This window comes from Lucilia sericata, unplaced genomic scaffold (genome assembly GCF_015586225.1).
Source record: "Lucilia sericata isolate MDLA Ls3-8-SP2 unplaced genomic scaffold, ASM1558622v1 Contig000115F_arrow, whole genome shotgun sequence".
NCBI classification, from domain to species: Eukaryota; Metazoa; Arthropoda; class Insecta; order Diptera; family Calliphoridae; genus Lucilia; species Lucilia sericata.
In genome coordinates, this window is record NW_023994147.1 from 464,488 (window position 1) to 482,620 (window position 18,133).

General features: G+C 31.6%; 3 protein-coding genes and 1 pseudogene across 3 annotated transcripts; all 4 read right to left on the minus strand.

Moving 5' to 3' along the window:
• Positions 1-1,028: 1,028 nt before the first annotated feature.
• On the minus strand, positions 1,029-1,909 carry LOC119600485. Its single transcript, XM_037950740.1, has 2 exons — positions 1,729-1,909; positions 1,029-1,650 (listed from the first exon to the last, which is right to left on the minus strand). The coding sequence occupies exons 1-2, from the start codon at positions 1,796-1,798 to the stop codon at positions 1,349-1,351; spliced, it is 372 nt and encodes a 123-aa protein (XP_037806668.1). The 5' UTR covers positions 1,799-1,909; the 3' UTR covers positions 1,029-1,348.
• Positions 1,846-4,372, minus strand: LOC119600476. Its single transcript, XM_037950731.1, has 3 exons — positions 3,919-4,372; positions 3,389-3,594; positions 1,846-3,331 (listed from the first exon to the last, which is right to left on the minus strand). Exons 1-3 carry the CDS (start codon positions 4,266-4,268, stop codon positions 1,950-1,952), a joined length of 1,938 nt encoding a protein of 645 aa, XP_037806659.1. The 5' UTR covers positions 4,269-4,372; the 3' UTR covers positions 1,846-1,949.
• Positions 4,373-4,706: 334 nt separating this feature from the next.
• LOC119600477 lies at positions 4,707-13,071 on the minus strand. Its single transcript, XM_037950732.1, has 3 exons — positions 12,594-13,071; positions 6,232-6,606; positions 4,707-6,161 (listed from the first exon to the last, which is right to left on the minus strand). The coding sequence occupies exons 1-3, from the start codon at positions 12,596-12,598 to the stop codon at positions 4,760-4,762; spliced, it is 1,782 nt and encodes a 593-aa protein (XP_037806660.1). The 5' UTR covers positions 12,599-13,071; the 3' UTR covers positions 4,707-4,759.
• LOC119600481 lies at positions 11,384-12,566 on the minus strand (annotated as a pseudogene).
• Positions 13,072-18,133: the final 5,062 nt, after the last annotated feature.

Consider the following 18,133-nt stretch of genomic DNA (forward strand, 5'->3'; position numbering starts at 1 on the left):
GCTGTGTTTATTATTACAACTGCTAAAAACATTCACTTTGAAGTGTTAACATTTATTATGTTATAAAGATATTGGCAACCTTGTTTTGATTAACGGTACTTTGTTGTCATTAAAGCAAATGCATTTTTTTCTGCGAAGTAGTGCATTTTTTCGGTAAAGTGTTTTTAATAAATAATAAAGTGTTTTTAAATTAAAATGTTGTGATTTAAAATAAATCAATAAGTTAAATGTTGTTATCTAAATGTGTAGTGTATAACTTGTGATTGTTTAAAAACTACAAACAAATTTGTATTTCCAGTCGCAAATGGCGATCGTGTGGTAATTGTAATGTAATTTTTGTCTTTAATCTTTATTAGTTGTTAAAATATGAAATAATATATAAAATTATGTTAAATTAAAGAAATATAATATTGTCTGTGTATTTTCGTTGCTTGTTCGGCATTGTTTCTAATAATTGTTGACATTGCAAATTTGGCCAAATTAGCCTGGACTTCCGCCATGATTTTTTTGTGTAAACCCGCCTGCCACTTAATACATACATACACACATTTGCTTGCAGTTAAGAAAGGGAAGACTTCATTTGATTTACATAGGTAAGTGTGATTTATTTTTAATTATCTTTTCAAAGGTGTTAAATTTCTATCGGCTAATGATGTATTTTATTTTCTTGAAAACATGGAAACATCTTATTTAAGAGAATTGAATGGAGAAAACATATAAATAATGAAACTAAACATATGTAAAATCCACAATTTTCTGTTAACTTATTTATCATTGGAATCTTGTTTAAACTAAATGATTGAACGCCATTCATGTACCCATACGTTATATTTTTAGGATTTAAAATAAATTCTATGATCAAAAATACTGAATCATTTACTTGAACCTCTGATTTAAAAGTTTTACAGTAAAACTAAGGTCTGAATTTATTATTAAATTACTCATCTAAGAGTTTCTAGCCTGCAGAGAAGCACACGTGGGTCTTTTCGGCCCTTATGATAAATTTTGAAATACATATAATTTATTCATGAAAATTAAATGTATGTAGTATTACAAATGCAATTTTTTTGCAAAAAAAAAAAAAACAACTTATAACTAAAAATTTGATTAACAGGAGGATTTTTACTGAATATTAAATTTTTTTAAATACGAATTAGTTTTTTTAAAAAATTCAATTTTGACAAAAACAATTTATTATAATGTCTGTTCCCGTACTCGTCAGTTTTGCAGGTTTTAGTCAGAAATAGTCAGAAAAACAACAAAATACATTGAAATTTTTGTACGGGAACGACTTATTGTAAAAACTTGCAACCCAAACGAGTACAATCAAAACTCAAAAAGTTAATTTTCAACCAAACTGTTCAATTTGATCTTCAACGGGACGTGTTATAGAATAACGCTTTTTGAAATCTTTTGTTATATCGCCCGTATGATTCCAGAGTGTAATGGCAGTAGTACAATATAAAGGATAACGATTCATAACAGCTTCCTTGGCAGCCTCATCCACAGGAGGCATGTCTTTACAGAACTCCTCATAGTATTCGCTATTCGATTTGTCAATTTGAGGATTCATTAAACGTTCATTGTGGCGTATATACTCATCGTAAAGTTCCTGCCAAAGAAATTGCTCAAAACGGCGACTACGTGTGGCTACAAATATTACAATAAGCTCATATATTAGTACTTGTATGTATGTTGTTGGCATAGCAAATATATGTATGTTTTTACCTGTGGGTTTTTTCAGTTTAGGACTTTTATAATTGTCCTTCATTTCACTAAAAATATTGCGTTCGCACATTATTCTTTATAAATAGACAATATAGAAATAACATTTGCTAAATATGTTTTTCAAATAAATATAAAAATTTCCTTTGTAAAACTATTGCCATGTAAAAGTTTATTTATTAATTTCTAATACTACCATGGTAATAAATATTCGTTTCTAACTATTAATTATCGGTTGTCGTAGTTGCAGTCGCATTCGTTTGATTTTGTTTTGCGTTCTCGTCTTCCACCAAAAGTATAACATCTTTTGGTTTTAAAATAAAATAATAGACAATTATAGTGGCCACGAATAATATACCACTATAGATGATGCCCTCGAATATGAAGCCAAACCACCAAGATTCAAATTCTTCTCGAGCGTACCATATCATGGTCATGGTTAGATTTTCAGCCATCGAAAGCAAAAAATAGCATACAAACCAGACGCGTATATGCTTGAATTTTACCCGAAATTCAAGCAAAACATAAATATAAACATAGGCGAGCAAAAAGTAAAATATGGTTCTGTTTAGTTTTCCTTGGAAACGTGATTCCAAATACAAGGCAGCCAACATGATGAGATAATGTACGAACATTATGATAAGAAAGGCTTTTGGAAAGAAAACGCAAAAAGCTGACAGTGAAAGCATACGCATAACAACAAATGCTATCCAACCGAAAAATGCTATAGATTTGGCAGCAAAGTCATCCTGTTGTATACCATTTACCACTTTTGTGGGGCGTGGCAAGAAAAAGTCCACTACATCTTGTGGCGACTGAGGTGGCGTTTTGCCGGGATTATTGGAATCTTCTACTCGTTTAATGAGCATTTTAGGTGGTCTAGGTACATTTTCCTTAATATAAAGCTGAGCATTTATAAGTAACATGTCTTTAAAAGTTTCCAGCTGGGAAAATGCTCTAGAACGTCTTTTATTGGTCTCATTGCTACTTTGTGTAGAGGTTTGGCTTCTTAATTGTGGACCATCAGTTATATCATCAAATCTAGTTGATTTTGGTGGTAAGGGTGGTGGAGTATTTGGCACTTGATCAAATTCCTCTAGGTTGGTTGGGATTTCTTCAGAATTTAACTTCAATAAAGGTTTGGTTTTAATTTTATCGTCATCTGTTAGATGGGTTGCCAATAAAGCAGTTTGCTCATCACCCGCATCATTGTCCAACTCATCATAGCCATGCACCTGTACACTATGGCTTATAGGTTCTGAGACTTGAACTAAACTTTCTTGACTGTCAGCATTATTTTGACTGCTGCCTTGTATGGTAGGATTATCTGCATTATTTTTTTGATTTCGGGCTTTAAAATTTTCCATAATTTTTTCCGATTCTGGAAATTTGTTAAGAGTACGTTCCGAATCTCGTTTCTTACGTAAACACTCCTCTTGCAAACATTTATTTTTCTGTAGTTTTAAACGACTCTCTTGTTTTTGTTCGTCCGTTGACCAGGGATAATGGCGTCCTACTTGTCGTTGACTCTCGAAACGTTGATAGGTTGCGGTAATTGAGGCCAAATCTATGGCCGAGAATACTAAACTGATTGCTTGAACATTTGCTGCAATAATAAAGCATGTTTTGAATTCATTACGTTCTTTAAATTAATGCAACTTACTGGTTTGAAAGTTTCTAAATAGATCTTGTGTTAACATATGAAAAAGCTGGAGTATTATTTGAGGTGCCGACTGGCCATAAGCCTGCACTAAACGATATAGCTCACATGTTGAGCATTCTTCAGCCTTTTCTAAACACTCCATACGTGCCTCGTCATCATCATCGTGAAATAAGGCTTCTATAGACCAAAATACAAGCTTTGCAGAGCTGTAACGGTTCAGAAGATTGTAAAAAAAATTAACTTGTTCTGAATATTTCGAAGCAAAGTTCCTCATTCCTAATCAAAAAATCAATTACTAGACTTCAATAAAGATAATGCCAACCATAATAATATTTATAACTAATAATATGTATAAACAGTATTACATTAAGTTTAATATTTCTCGTGCAGCCCTCGTATAATACATAAAAAACATCGATTTCCGTTGTAAGTGATAAATGATGAATATAATACGAGCCAAGTTAATGGGTATTTAATATATTTGTTATCTTTTCTTGAGGGCAACAATGGAAATTGCCCTTCAAACTTACCGATAAATCACAAAAAATGGAAACAAAACCATCTGCAAAAGTTGCATACAAACAAATTTCACTCGAGTACCATTTTGTTTTGGTTTAATCCATTGAGCTTTAGAACTTAAAACTAAAACACAGGTCACGACAGGTGGTACCAATATCAAGCTTAGAGTGCCCCAACCAAAATCCGATTGATGTGATTTAAAATGTTGATAACTCACAGCACAATCCGCTACAATTTGCACAATATAAACAAGTAACTCGAGCACGTTTGGTATGATATACGAAACATAAATGCGGGTACGCGATCTGATTGTTAAGCCTAAAATATGATGTGGTGGACTACAGGCATGTTCTGGGTCCATAATGCCTTTAGGTTTACTTAAAAATTAAAATCTTTTTTCACTTTTATTATTTTCTTTTCACTATACCGTTTTAAATGCCATGTTAAATTTGCGAAATTCTAAAAAGAACTAATTTACTACCAACATGAGTCAGTTGTGAAAAGCACACCTTATGGAGGTAATACATTTTTTAGTCTCTCTCATTACCACAACTGATAAGATAATAAAGTACCTGTTCGAAGGTATTATTTACAAAGTTATTTGTTTATATTTCTTGAGTTTTTGTTTATATATTTTTTCATACACTTTTTTGTTTATCTCATAATTATGTTTTTGCATTCGTCATGAATTGCTTTTTATAAAAATTCACTTTTCTACAGTGTTGACCTATTAGAAAACAATTTATCTTTCCGCAAATCAAGGCAAAATGATTATGAGAAGTCAAATAAGTTTCATTAAGTTTGGATTTAGTTTTTATTGCATTTAATATTTGAAATTTGTTAGACTTAATACTATTTCATCCAGTGGGAACGTTTAAAGGGGTTATTTTCCAAAACAACAAATGAATCGTGTATATTTTCGGAATTATAGGCATCTTTACGCTGTGTCATTGTGTACTTGGGATTTCCCTCAATTATCGAAGTGTTTGCACGACAATTTTCAGCATTCTTTAAAACTGACCCAGTAGCACGTCGTCCAAATTTGGGTGTCTTTTGTTGTTTGTATTGCTGTCCGATGTTTTCCAGGCCTGGTGAAGAAGATTGAGGAGACTCCAAAATCAGTGGTCGGCGTTGACGATTTAGGGCAGTGTTGGTTTTTTGATATTGCGGTGAAACCGATTTGCGATGAAATTTCTTACCATCTTTAGGCATTGGAGTTTCTATAATGGCTTTTTGTTTGGGCGATCTTTCGCGTATTTGGTAATTATAACAGGCTCTACGGTATTCGGGTGTTATTGTAATATCAGTTTCCGGTTCTACAATACTCGGTGTTGAGTTCGAAGCTCCTTCATATTTGCGTGGTGAAACAGAAGATCGATTGCGGGAAGAGTTTGTAGTAGTGGTGGTATTAGAGGTGGGCAAACGGAAAGTGGAAGTGGGTTTTGGTACTATTGGTCTAGAGCGCGGAAAGTTTAAGTAGGTATTTCTATATTCTGGATTAAATTCGAGTTTTCCTTTCAAATGCAGATAAGGTTCACGGCATTTACCCTTTTCGGGCAATTGTTTAACTTGGGGATCACGGAAGCTCTCAAAATATTCTGGCACATCTTTTGAAAAATCTCCATTTGGTCTTAAATGATCTTCGGTTTTCAAAGATTTCTCTTTTACCATCTCTTTGGGTAAATCGTGGAATTTTTCGCGATACTCCGGCATAGTTTTGGAATTCTCATTGGGATTTATTTGAATTTCTGAACCCGACATGAGTAAATTATCACTCTTTATAATGGGCATGGGCTTTGAATAACTGGCATACATCTTAAAACTGTCTTGATACTCGGGTATGGTATGAAAATCACCCTGCATTTTAATGTGACTCATTTGAGGTATAGAGTGAGCCTTTTCAATGAGTTGTGGCACAAATTGCCTTTGATATTCGGAGGGTGTAACATTAAAGTGGCTTTCATCAGTGATGGCTCTTCTTTGCAAATGACACTCTTGTTGCAAATCACTGGCCTTTTCGCGTTTCACTTTATCTTCATTTACTTTTTGAATTAATTCCACATCAACCGAAGACTTTTCCAACGTTTTATTTGTTTTAACAGGAGATTGTAAACTGAACATTTCTCTGGGTAAAATCTTGGTGGCACGATCTACCATGGGATACATAACATAGGATGAACGATATTCAGGCTCCATATCAAAACCACCAGTAAAATGTAAACTTTCAGGTTTTTTCATAGGATATGAACGAGAGCTAATATGATGTGAAAAATATAAAAGAAGCCATAATGTTAAAATGGTACATGTATTTAACGTCAAGTTACCTTTTATAGTCTTCTGGTGTAAACCACAGATAACGATCCTGATGTTCCGATCTATTCAAGGGCATTAAACCTTCCAAACGCAAAGAGGTGGCTTTTCTTAGCGACAGCGTTCTAAGCGATGGTGCCAAATCAAGATAACTTCTTCTATATTCCGACTTTAAAGGACTAAAAGGAAGCACTAAATCATTCTTTAAATCCGTCAAACAAATATTACTTTTTGTTAAATGTTCTGGTGGTTTTCGTCTTCTATAAAATTTCAATTCATCTACTGTGATATACTCGTGCGGATGTTTAATAACAAAACGATCTAAATGTTTCAGAGATGCTGGCAAATCCGGCTCGGAAAACGACAAACGATCACTGTCAAAGTTGAATCTGTAATAAAAACAATAAGAAAAAAGAAAATAAATTTTTACGAAGTTAAGTTGTGTTACCACGACCACGTCTAACTTTTCCTAAAGTTCAAGAACAACTAACAAATAATTTATTAACAAACGTTACTAACGCTTTCTTCACTTTAAGTTCTTCAACATTTCTTGCCATTTTTCTACAAGTAACAAATCACATAGTAATACATACATAATACATTATTAGTTGTATTCCCTTCATTATAAAGGAATTTTTTGCATGCTTTCCTATAATGTAAATTCATTTAGGAACTTTCAAAATGAAAGACGGCAAACAGACAGACAGCCATGTCGACATGCCTTCATTCATTCATCCATCCATATTTAGTATTAGGTACACATAATAACATGTTGGCTTAGTAATCTAAGTACCTATGAACCTATATTTATACATATGTATGTATGTATATTGGTAGTACATGGTTTTAGTACATATTTTCAACTTGGAACACTGCGTAATATTTGAATAAGATAGACTTTTAAAGGAATTTCAGAATAAGCAATATCTTTGCGTAGTTATATGTATTACTTTGTGAAGGGAGATATCACTTAACTAGAAGAAGACCCCTTTAATGCAATGTGTTAGAATTAGAACTGATTCTAGTCTCAAAGAACCAGTTCTCCGATAATTCCCTTTCCGCCAGATTTTTTGCACTACACAAACAACCTACAGTGTTTATATCATAGACGTTGCTCCTTCATCGGTATTACATTACAATAAATACTAGTAATGGAATTTTTTATTAGTTGTTGTGATGTTGCTTAGCACAACTTTGTAAACAATTTAAATTGTTATTGTGTCTACAAGTAAAATGTTCAACTTGTTTTTCGTCTTTTAATCGAATGCTAAACGACGTGTTATGATTTGTAGTTGTTTACTTCTCAGAATTGTTTATAGCAAAAAATGTATTTAGTTTTTTTTTAAATACCTTTAATGTCTACGTTTAAGGATATGCAAGGATATTTAACATAATTGTCTTGTCATAATAGTCTACAATATCAAGGTGCTTAATTGTACCTTATACACTACTGTAGTGGATAGGTTATTATTATGGATTTGAGCTGATGTTTGTAACTGATGTTTGTAACTGTAACTTTCTGAGTCGGTGATCGGCCCTTATTTCACCCTATTTCCTTTTAGGAATTAAGTCTCATCGAATCACTTACTGAGTCAACTAAGTCGGTTTTTAAGATAATTTGTTGAAAACTCATAAACACGTCTCTTTTAAGCAAAGGACGAAGCCTATTGGCCCATTATTTCACCTATAACCTAGCATTATACACTCCTAAATGATAATTCAAATTCTAGTTTTGATCGAGCCTCGTTTGACCCCATTCGGCTTTAGAAAATGAGTTGAATAATTGACATATAAACACTAGTTATCTGGTGTAGGGTATCATATGGACGGTTATCAATTTGAAAGATAGAAGATTGATCGGTTATTCCCACTTGTTTTTGGAACAAAATGGGATCCACATTTCAACAATGTCGATCCCATATCGAGTTTCGATTACAAATTAAAAGTTAAGGGTCATGATTGTGATTTCCTGTTATCGACAAGATCGTTCGAATACTGCAAGAACTTAAAGGCTAATAGTTATTATAGAGACGACTCCTCAAAATTCTTAAAAATCTACATAAAAGCAATCAAAAATAATTTTCCATTAAGCGCCTATTATTTTTACATGCATTAACATTAACCATGATTTACTCTAATTCTAAAAATATTACAAGCTTACATGGCTCATTAATTCAATTTGTTCGTTTTTTATTGAAATTTAATAAAACTGTTTTCAATTAATAACAATTTTTGACCTTGTATTCATTAGAAAAAAAAATTACTTCTGGTTTTACGATTTGCATGTCAAAACTAGCGATCCCAAAAATACATTTTCCATTTATAGTTTTATTTATTACTCCAGCTCTTGCGCTTAAAATGGACATAAACATAAGAAATCACTATAAATGAAATAAACAACTTTAAGAAACAAATCAAATTTCCTTGTTTTTACTCATTTTTACCACAAATAGAACGTAAGAAAATCCGCTTAATTAAAAATTCGCGTGGCACGCAATGAATATTGCAAAATGAAACCATTTTCATTTCTTATTTTATACATGTCCAAAGAAAAATCACCACAAATTAAATGGCTGTAATGACTTTATGATACCCTATTTAAGACAAGTCAACTTGTCATTGAATAAACTAGTTGCCACATCATGGCAATTACAAAATTTATTATTTAATCCAAAGTAAATAAATTCTGTCATTTTCTGTTTTTTTCAGTTCCACTTGATTGAATCTCCATTGAGCATTTCAATTTAGAGGTCTGTAGACAGTTTATTGTTTATACCAATTGTACAGTGTGTGTATCCTGTGCTTATAGGCTATATACAATAAAAGAAACAAACAATTCATCAGGCTTTTACTCCTCCTTCATGTATTAAAGAGAAAAAACATGGGTTGTTGTACTAGAAAAAAAAACCATTAGAAAAAACATTTCATGGTTGACCCCAAAGTAGTGGTAAAAAATAGAAAAGAGAAATAGGAAAAAAAGGTAGATGAAAGAAAGGATTTCAAACTTAGTTAGACTGTTTTTATTGTTCTTTATATGTATAGGTATTTTCATATCCAGGCAGTTTTAAGGGTCGTTTTTTGTTATTTACTTGTCTAGTCTAAAGTTAAGGAGAGTAATAGTTCCGGAAGTCATAATTATAAACCTATGATTTCGAAGCTAGCTGGTGTCACATATTTGCAAATCAATTTATAAAAATTCAAATATTTTTGTAGATGTGAACGTAATTTATAAATAAAAAGCTTTTTTTTTACAAAACCTAGAGTTAAACTTGTGCATTTTACAATTGGCCTTCAGGTATCAAAACTATTGAAATCATTTTGCTACTTACAAGTTTGCTAAAAAGGATCTGATATTGGTAAAATGAACTGCAGGGTGTTTTAAAAAAAATTTATAAAAGTATGTGTATGGTGGGCCTTTGGCATTGACATGTATTCTTTTTTAACCAGTTTCACTTATTTCTTTAGTAGATTTGTATAAAAATATCAAGGTCAACTTTTATATTTTTGTATAAAAAACATAAAGATTTAATTTGACATTGAACCAACTATAAATACTCGCTATCGTGGTTTCCTTTTGTAGTTATTTGCATTTGTTTAATTAGTTAGATTCAACAGGATAGAGTCATAGAAGATTTATTAGTCTGGAATGTTGATCTATATATACTACTACTAGTCTCTGTTCTATTGAGGGTTTTTGAGTACATCTTCTAGCTTAGTTTGCAGCTAGCCAGTTAGGGAGGAGAACGTGTGTTCCATACCCATCCAAGGCTATGGAAAGGGTGAGCACAACAGGCCCGATGTGTATTTTTTGGATCTGATGTTCTGACTATCTAAATATTTGTTTGATTAGCTGCTTTATCCAATTACTAAAGTTTCTTGGACGTAATTTTTGTCGCGTAACATATAATGTAACATTTATTTTAAAATTCAAAATTATAATTAATTAACAGAAGAATCAAACAGTTTAAAAATCATCAAAACCATATTCACTAACTTCCGCATAAGTTTGTATCACCTCCAATTCACCCAGCATTGTGTATAAGAAAAACAAAGTATACATCACAATACTGAATATGCCCACGGAGCGACGAACATAAAAATTAGTAGTCATGGACCACATCAAGGTGCAAAAGAGTATAATAACCATAAATATAAAACAATTTTCACCCAAAGGACCACCAGGTATCTGTCGACAAAGAAAAATTTAATAAATTTAACCAGAATATAAAAAAAAACCAACACATACATGCACATGACCAGTTTCACTTCTTATAGTTTTGATCACTAAAACCAGACCCAAACTGAGTAAAGTATCTAAAAGAGTAATATGTTTCAAAGTATAAAACCGGAAAAGGGTATGTGTAAAGGTACTTACTGAAAAAAGGGCCACCATAACAAGCCGCAAAGGCCATTTTCTGGTAACCATGAAGAGCTAAAGCGGCATTTGATATCAAATCTCCAACGCCATTGCCCCAAGCTAATAAAGTACAACCCAAAAACGAGTTACTACAATTCATTACCAAGCCCAAGACATATAAAACTTCAACAGTTTCCGAGGCACAAGAATATATAACGAATATCGAACCATAAGCGGAAAGGAAAGCAATAAACTTTAAGAAGTTTAAAAAAACGTAATGTAAAGTAAAAAAAGTTCATAACATACCACATGAAAATAGGGTGCTTTATCGGTGCGTGTAGTAATAAAAGCTAAAATGGCCAAAGGAAGGGTAAAAACCAAAGTATGGCAACATATAGGAAATCCTAGCCAGGTTTGGAATTCAACTTTAAAAAACAAAACAAATCTCTTAAAGTTAAAATAATTCTATGGAATTCCTTACTATAAAAACTTACAAATTATGAAAAATGTTGTAAAAGGCAAAATAACCACTTGTATACAGTTCAAAAGTTTGGACCAACCATGTCTCTCTTCCTCATAGTTGACTATGGGTATGAATAGGGTTAATATAAAGTTCATGGGTGCCTTGAGACAAATTAAGCTCTTTCTAAACCAACCAGCTTTAGACCATTCTTCCGAGTCTATAGGATTTAGGGTTTGCCACAATTGTTCAAACAAATGTTTATTGCGACTGACATCATAACCATAAAATGATTCTCTTGTGGCGTCGATATTTATAGTGACCCTGGAACCACGAGCTAAAATATCTATACTGGCTTCTTGACGTAAAGTGGTGTAATTTTTAAATTCGACAACTGTGCGTTTTTAAAGGAAATTATTATTATTTTTTATTCTGATAGGACCCATAGTTTATTTTAAATTACCCGACATTGTTCCTTTAAGCATTAGTTTTTCCATTTCTATACAAGGTTTAGATTTAGGGAGATTTTAATAATTATTACTTATGTAATTTGTAAAACTCTTAAGATGATTTATACTTACTGTTAACACGACGTTTCAATAAATATTGATCTAATAGTATAACCACCAAATAGACTAGATATATTGATATAATGCCTGAAATTTTAGGGAGATCTATCAAGAAAAAATTTCAAACAAATCTTGTTTAAACGTCACTTACAAAATGCCTCTAAACGTGTAACATATTTATCACTTTCTATAGCATAATCAATATATAAAGTACCCAATATGAAGAAAGTAGTATCACGCAAAAGATTACTGCCACTTATATGGAAGGGACGTATAATACAGATAACTCCACCCACAAAGGTAGTGACATAAATAGCGGCACTAAGAAGATTTGAATACATGGTGGTGGTGGGATCATCTATACCGGCCAAACTGGTGAACAGATCTGGTGAACCATTGCCAAAAGCCAATAGAGTAACACCAGCCAAATGTTCACTTAAGCCCATTACTTTCGACAGCATTTCCAATGAAGGACAGAAACTTAAACAGAAAATCGAAAGTGAAATCATAAGAAAAACAGAAGTCCAAAAACCTACAATTTATCGGCGGTGGTTCCCAAAATGATAAACATTATGAAACACAAACATATGAATAGAATCAAACAAGCATACAGTTGAGCATCACTGCTGGGCTCCAAGGAGCAATATAAAATTTCTATATAATTAAAGAAATACGCTTTATCTTGACATTCTGCAGTATTGCGCACATATTCACAGCGATATTCATACTCAATATCTTGGACACTTGAGCAGCTTAACTGTAAAAACAAAAATAAAGATTGCAGTTTCCCTGTTATTTACAAAAACATACGTTTTACTTTACTTACAAAATTGCGAAATTTGGAGAATTCTTCAATATAGGGCCCCTTAGAGGTATTCATTTGTTTTGTTTTCTATTTTTTAAGAATTTTTCTTTCCTTTTTTCTAATTTATTTTTGTTTTCAAACTGAATTATGAGTTGTATTTCAATTACATATATTTTTGTACATACCCCATGTTTCCGTTCCGTTTTATTTCCTTCAATGTATTTTACAAATTTTACTTGTTTTTACCATTAATTATTTGCCACTCCAAACCCCAAAAAAACATTATTTATTTAGTTATCTTTAATTTGATTTATTGTTTCTTTCGTTATTTTCACTTTTACTTTCTTTTTTCTGCACATTTTTAATCACTAATTCTAGCCATTTGTTTTAAGTGTAAAATCAAGTGTAAATATTAATTTCCGTTTTTAACCGGAAGTAGCCTGAATTCCTAGGCGCCATATAAAAATCTTTAGTTGTCATTGCGCTTATGTCTCTTTCATACAATATTTGAACATATTTTCTTCGCTTTAACTTATGTATGCGTTTCAATGCGTTAAGTTTGAGTTGAATAAATTTATGCTAAATAAATCGAGTAAATAAATGTTTTTTTTTCTTTTTAATTTTACCCTGTGTACTTAATCGCTTGAAGTGTTTGTAACAACTAAATATTATTGTTTAACTTAAACACTAACTAGTTGGCTGGTACGTAGAAAATATTTTTGAATTTTTACACACACATTCCTTCGCATTAAAGCAGGCATCGGCATTCATATTCATTACAGTCCAAGGATATTTTCATGTGCGTAACCGGCATTTTTCCAAAAGAGTACTTTTTTAGACTGATTACTCTACTGACTAGTTTATGGACACTATTGACTAATCCACGGACTAGTACATATAGATTAGTCTATTGACTAGACCAGATTGGTCTATGGAAATTATTATTTTGAATAGTTTATTGAATGGTATATTTATTAGTGTATGGACCTGTCTATGGATATATTACACAGTAGTACTAAATATATTACACAGTAGTACTAAAGTTTTTATCCTTTCGATTATATGTATATAAGTCTCCCTCTGTCGACCACTGTGTCCATATGTATGTGTATTGCAGAGAGTTATTTTTATACTCTATAAATTCCAACACTAAATATAATATATGAGTAAAGGAATTAAAACAAAGGAAATACAAACCAAATAGTGCTGGTATTTCTAATACACTGCTATTGTGGTTTTATTGTATTTCTTTTAAGAAACGTTTTGCAATAAAACATTTGTCATATGAGTAGTAAATAAAAAATGTTTGGAATTTTAAAAGTTGATTTTAACGTTTAGATTTTACAAACGACTTTATCGATAATTTTTATATTCTCACCTCTAAGGAATTTTACACCTTAGAGATTGTGTCGGAAATTTTGATTTCCAAAAACTCGAAAAACTTCTGGTTTTGTCTTCAACTAGACTATAGACTAGACTATAGACTAGACTATAGACTAGACTATAGACTAGACTATAGACTAGACTATAGACTAGACTATAGACTAGACTATAGACTAGACTATAGACTAGACTATAGACTAGACTATAGACTAGACTAGACTAGACTATAGACTAGACTATAGACTAGACTATAGACTAGACTATAGACTAGACTATAGACTAGACTATAGACTAGACTATAGACTAGACTATAGACTAGACTATAGACTAGACTATAGACTAGACTATAGACTAGACTATAGACTAGACTATAGACTAGACTATAGACTAGACTATAGACTAGACTATAGACTAGACTATAGACTAGACTATAGACTAGACTATAGACTAGACTATAGACTAGACTATAGACTAGACTATAGACTAGACTATAGACTAGACTATAGACTAGACTATAGACTAGACTATAGACTAGACTATAGACTAGACTATAGACTAGACTATAGACTAGACTATAGACTAGACTATAGACTAGACTATAGACTAGACTATAGACTATAGACTAGACTATAGACTAGACTATAGACTAGACTATAGACTAGACTATAGACTAGACTATAGACTAGACTATAGACTAGACTATAGACTAGACTATAGACTAGACTATAGACTAGACTATAGACTAGACTATAGACTAGACTATAGACTAGACTATAGACTAGACTATAGACTAGACTATAGACTAGACTATAGACTAGACTATAGACTAGACTATAGACTAGACTATAGACTAGACTATAGACTAGACTATAGACTAGACTATAGACTAGACTATAGACTAGACTATAGACTAGACTAGACTATAGACTAGACTATAGACTAGACTATAGACTAGACTATAGACTAGACTATAGACTAGACTATAGACTAGACTATAGACTAGACTATAGACTAGACTATAGACTAGACTATAGACTAGACTATAGACTAGACTATAGACTAGACTATAGACTAGACTATAGACTAGACTATAGACTAGACTATAGACTAGACTATAGACTAGACTATAGACTAGACTATAGACTAGACTATAGACTAGACTATAGACTAGACTATAGACTAGACTATAGACTAGACTAGACTAGACTATAGACTAGACTATAGACTAGACTATAGACTAGACTATAGACTAGACTATAGACTAGACTATAGACTAGACTATAGACTAGACTATAGACTAGACTATAGACTAGACTATAGACTAGACTATAGACTATAGACTAGACTATAGACTAGTCTATAGACTAGACTATAGACTAGAATAGACTATAGACTAGACTATAGACTAGACTATAGACTAGACTATAGACTAGACTATAGACTAGACTATAGACTAGACTATAGACTAGACTATAGACTAGACTATAGACTAGACTATAGACTAGACTATAGACTAGACTATAGACTAGACTATAGACTAGACTATAGACTAGACTAGACTAGACTATAGACTAGACTATAGTCAAAACAAAACGGTGTTTGTAACATGGTTTAACAGGAAATGGTCAAAAAATATTGGCAACATTAAGTAAGATCAATGCTACTAAGATCAGTTAAATTCTCATTACATTAAATCCAACTTCTTACGTTAAATAATCACATAGAGCCCAAATCGCAATATCTTGGAGTATTGTTTTAATCCAGAAGTCTTTGCTTTAGCCACTAAGGAGAAAATGTTTAGAATTTAAGTTCTTGCTTGTTTTCTATTTACTAATAGTGATTGCTATTAGCTTTGAAATATCAAAGTCTGGAGAGATTTGTTTACGAAAGATAAACTTAAATGGGAAAGTAAAAAAAATCTACAAAACGTCAAAATATTTTTCAGTGTAATCACATATATCTCTTCGTAATTAGCTGAATTTTACCCGGATATTTTTAACATTCTTGTAAGTTTTTTTCAACTACCATCACTACTATTTTTATAGACGTTGCAATTGTTAAAGTTTATAAAATTTACGATCTTTCATGTCTACACAGTGTTACGATATACTCTGCACGTAAAAATCACCTGCAAATTTTTTAGCTTTAGCATACACTCCCTGATATATTATGAAAGCAAGTAAATTACTTTTAACTCCTAGCTACAAAATAAATATTTTTCACGAATATATAGAAATATTTGAAAATTTACCTTTTAGTAAAATTGGTGTAAAATTCAATTGTGGGAATTGATTCATTCCAATATATTTCATTAACGAATCTTTTTTAAATTCTTGAATATTTTTTTTTTATTTTACACAAGAATGAAACGTAAAAACTCATGTAAATATGGATAATTTAGTTCATTCGCGAAGGAATTCAATTCGAATACTCTCCGCTTTCGAATGTTAGTAGCCCTTACACACATTCGCCGGAATGTATGTGAAATGTACAAAATGATGGGCAAATTCAACATTCACAAATTCACATGAATGTTAAAGGGAACCATCATACATAAGTAGAGAAATGAAAATAATTACATGCCAACAAGCAATTTGTAAATCCTGACGTTAAATTTTTTGTTGCTTTTTGTATTTTTTCCTTAATTCTTTATTCTTAGTTTTGTTTTCTACTTTGTAGCGTTACCTTTTTGATAAGTTTGAATTTAATTTTCAAATTAATGCTTAAAAGGTTTCGTACGGAAAAAAGTGATAATAATTTAATTTTAAAGAACGCTTTCATTGTTGCCCTTTAAAACACGTAATCGAATTACGTTAAATTTCAAATTATTTCTTTTTATGTTCAGCGGTGGCAAGTGAATCTCTACCATGCCATTTACAAGTTTTAAGACACACGTGGGTTGTGTGTTAAGGTGAAAAATTATGATTATTTAAAAGATTGATAGAAAATTATAAGGAATGCTATTATGATCGGATTAACATCAAATTTTTATATTGTCTATGTCAAAGAAATTTATTTCGTGAAGCTGAATCAACTTGCCGAAATATGCTATTATAAATTGTATCTTTTTAAAAACTTCCTACCAATTTTATTTACAACATTCAGTTTTTTTCTTTTATTTATGACACCACCCACGCATTTTCTATATTCAATAAATCTCATTATTTAACAAATTTAGAAAATGGAACAATTAATAATACGACTACATAGTTAATTAGTTCAATGCCACCTACAACATGTTTTCAGCCGTTTAATATATTTAGTCAAGTAGGTCAGTCCACATTTCTTCCCATTACCAGCAACGCACACATTTAAACGTATTCATGCTTCAAAATTATTTCTTTCTTGTGCCATTTTAAGAAACTCATACCTTGAATTTTGCACCATGGGTGGTTGTTAAATCAAATACAATTTCTTAAATGAAACTTTTACTTTTCTATTTCCTGTTTATGTTTTTTTTCCTAGTAACACGCAATTTGTAAATGGCATTTGGTTGGTAGTTTGCTCTATAGAATTTAATGAATGAATGAACGAAAGAAGAAAGCATTGATACCTTGATTAAAATATTGCCCATTCATGTCTAACTAAGTGTATTAGATTTTACTTCGGAAAATGCCCTAAAAGGGTCATGGGAAAACTGTTTTTGGAATGAAATGAGTGTAAGTGGTTTGAATGATTTAAATATAGTTTTCAAAATTGTTATGTTTATGTAAAATATTTAAATTGAACAAGCAGTGAATGGAAATTGGCTTCAGGATAGTTTTTTTGTAGGTTATAAAGTGTGGAGACTTCTATGATCAGATGATCGGTTCTCAGTAGTGTCAATTTTCGTTTTCCACAAATTTTTCCAAAATTTAGATTTTCACTGCACCGATGAAGGGTTGTCAGTCTATGTAAGCATAGCCTCCGTAAAAAGTGCCTTCCAAAAGGTATTAAATGTCCTTAATTGCATTAATTACCCAGCAAAAACTTTCATTATCAGTTAAGGGAATAAAATACTAAAATTTACTTACACAATAGCATTTTAAGTCATTATTTTAACACGGTAAAGACAGAGAAGACAAGTAATTACCACGCTCGCTTACATATTGGGAGTTAAAGCAGCACTTACCAAGATACGTCTATAATAGTTTTCACACCAAAAATAGTGTTCCTTGTAAGTAATGCAGGCGGTATGTAGTACTAATTGAAAAGTAAGTTGTTTGGTAAGTTCAAGTCGTTAGTTAGTTAGTTAGTTAGTTAGTTAGTTAGTTAGTTAGTTAGTTAGTTAGTTAGTTAGTTAGTTAGTTAGTTAGTTAGTTAGTTAGTTAGTTAGTTAGTTAGTTAGTTAATTGATACTACA

Excerpts from the sequence above, each read along its gene's own strand:
- LOC119600485 (XM_037950740.1), bottom strand. The coding sequence starts at position 1,798 with ATGTGCGAACGCAATATTTTTAGTGAAATGAAGGACAATTATAAAAGT. Across the intron at positions 1,651-1,728 it reads TAAACTGAAAAAACCCACAG|CCACACGTAGTCGCCGTTTT; the intron begins GTAAAAACATAC and ends TAATATTTGTAG.
- LOC119600476 (XM_037950731.1), bottom strand. The coding sequence starts at position 4,268 with ATGGACCCAGAACATGCCTGTAGTCCACCACATCATATTTTAGGCTTA. Across the intron at positions 3,595-3,918 it reads CCATTTTTTGTGATTTATCG|CTCTGCAAAGCTTGTATTTT; the intron begins GTAAGTTTGAAG and ends GAACCGTTACAG. Across the intron at positions 3,332-3,388 it reads ATTTAGAAACTTTCAAACCA|CAAATGTTCAAGCAATCAGT; the intron begins GTAAGTTGCATT and ends TTATTATTGCAG.
- LOC119600477 (XM_037950732.1), bottom strand. Across the intron at positions 6,162-6,231 it reads ACACCAGAAGACTATAAAAG|CTCTCGTTCATATCCTATGA; the intron begins GTAACTTGACGT and ends ACATCATATTAG.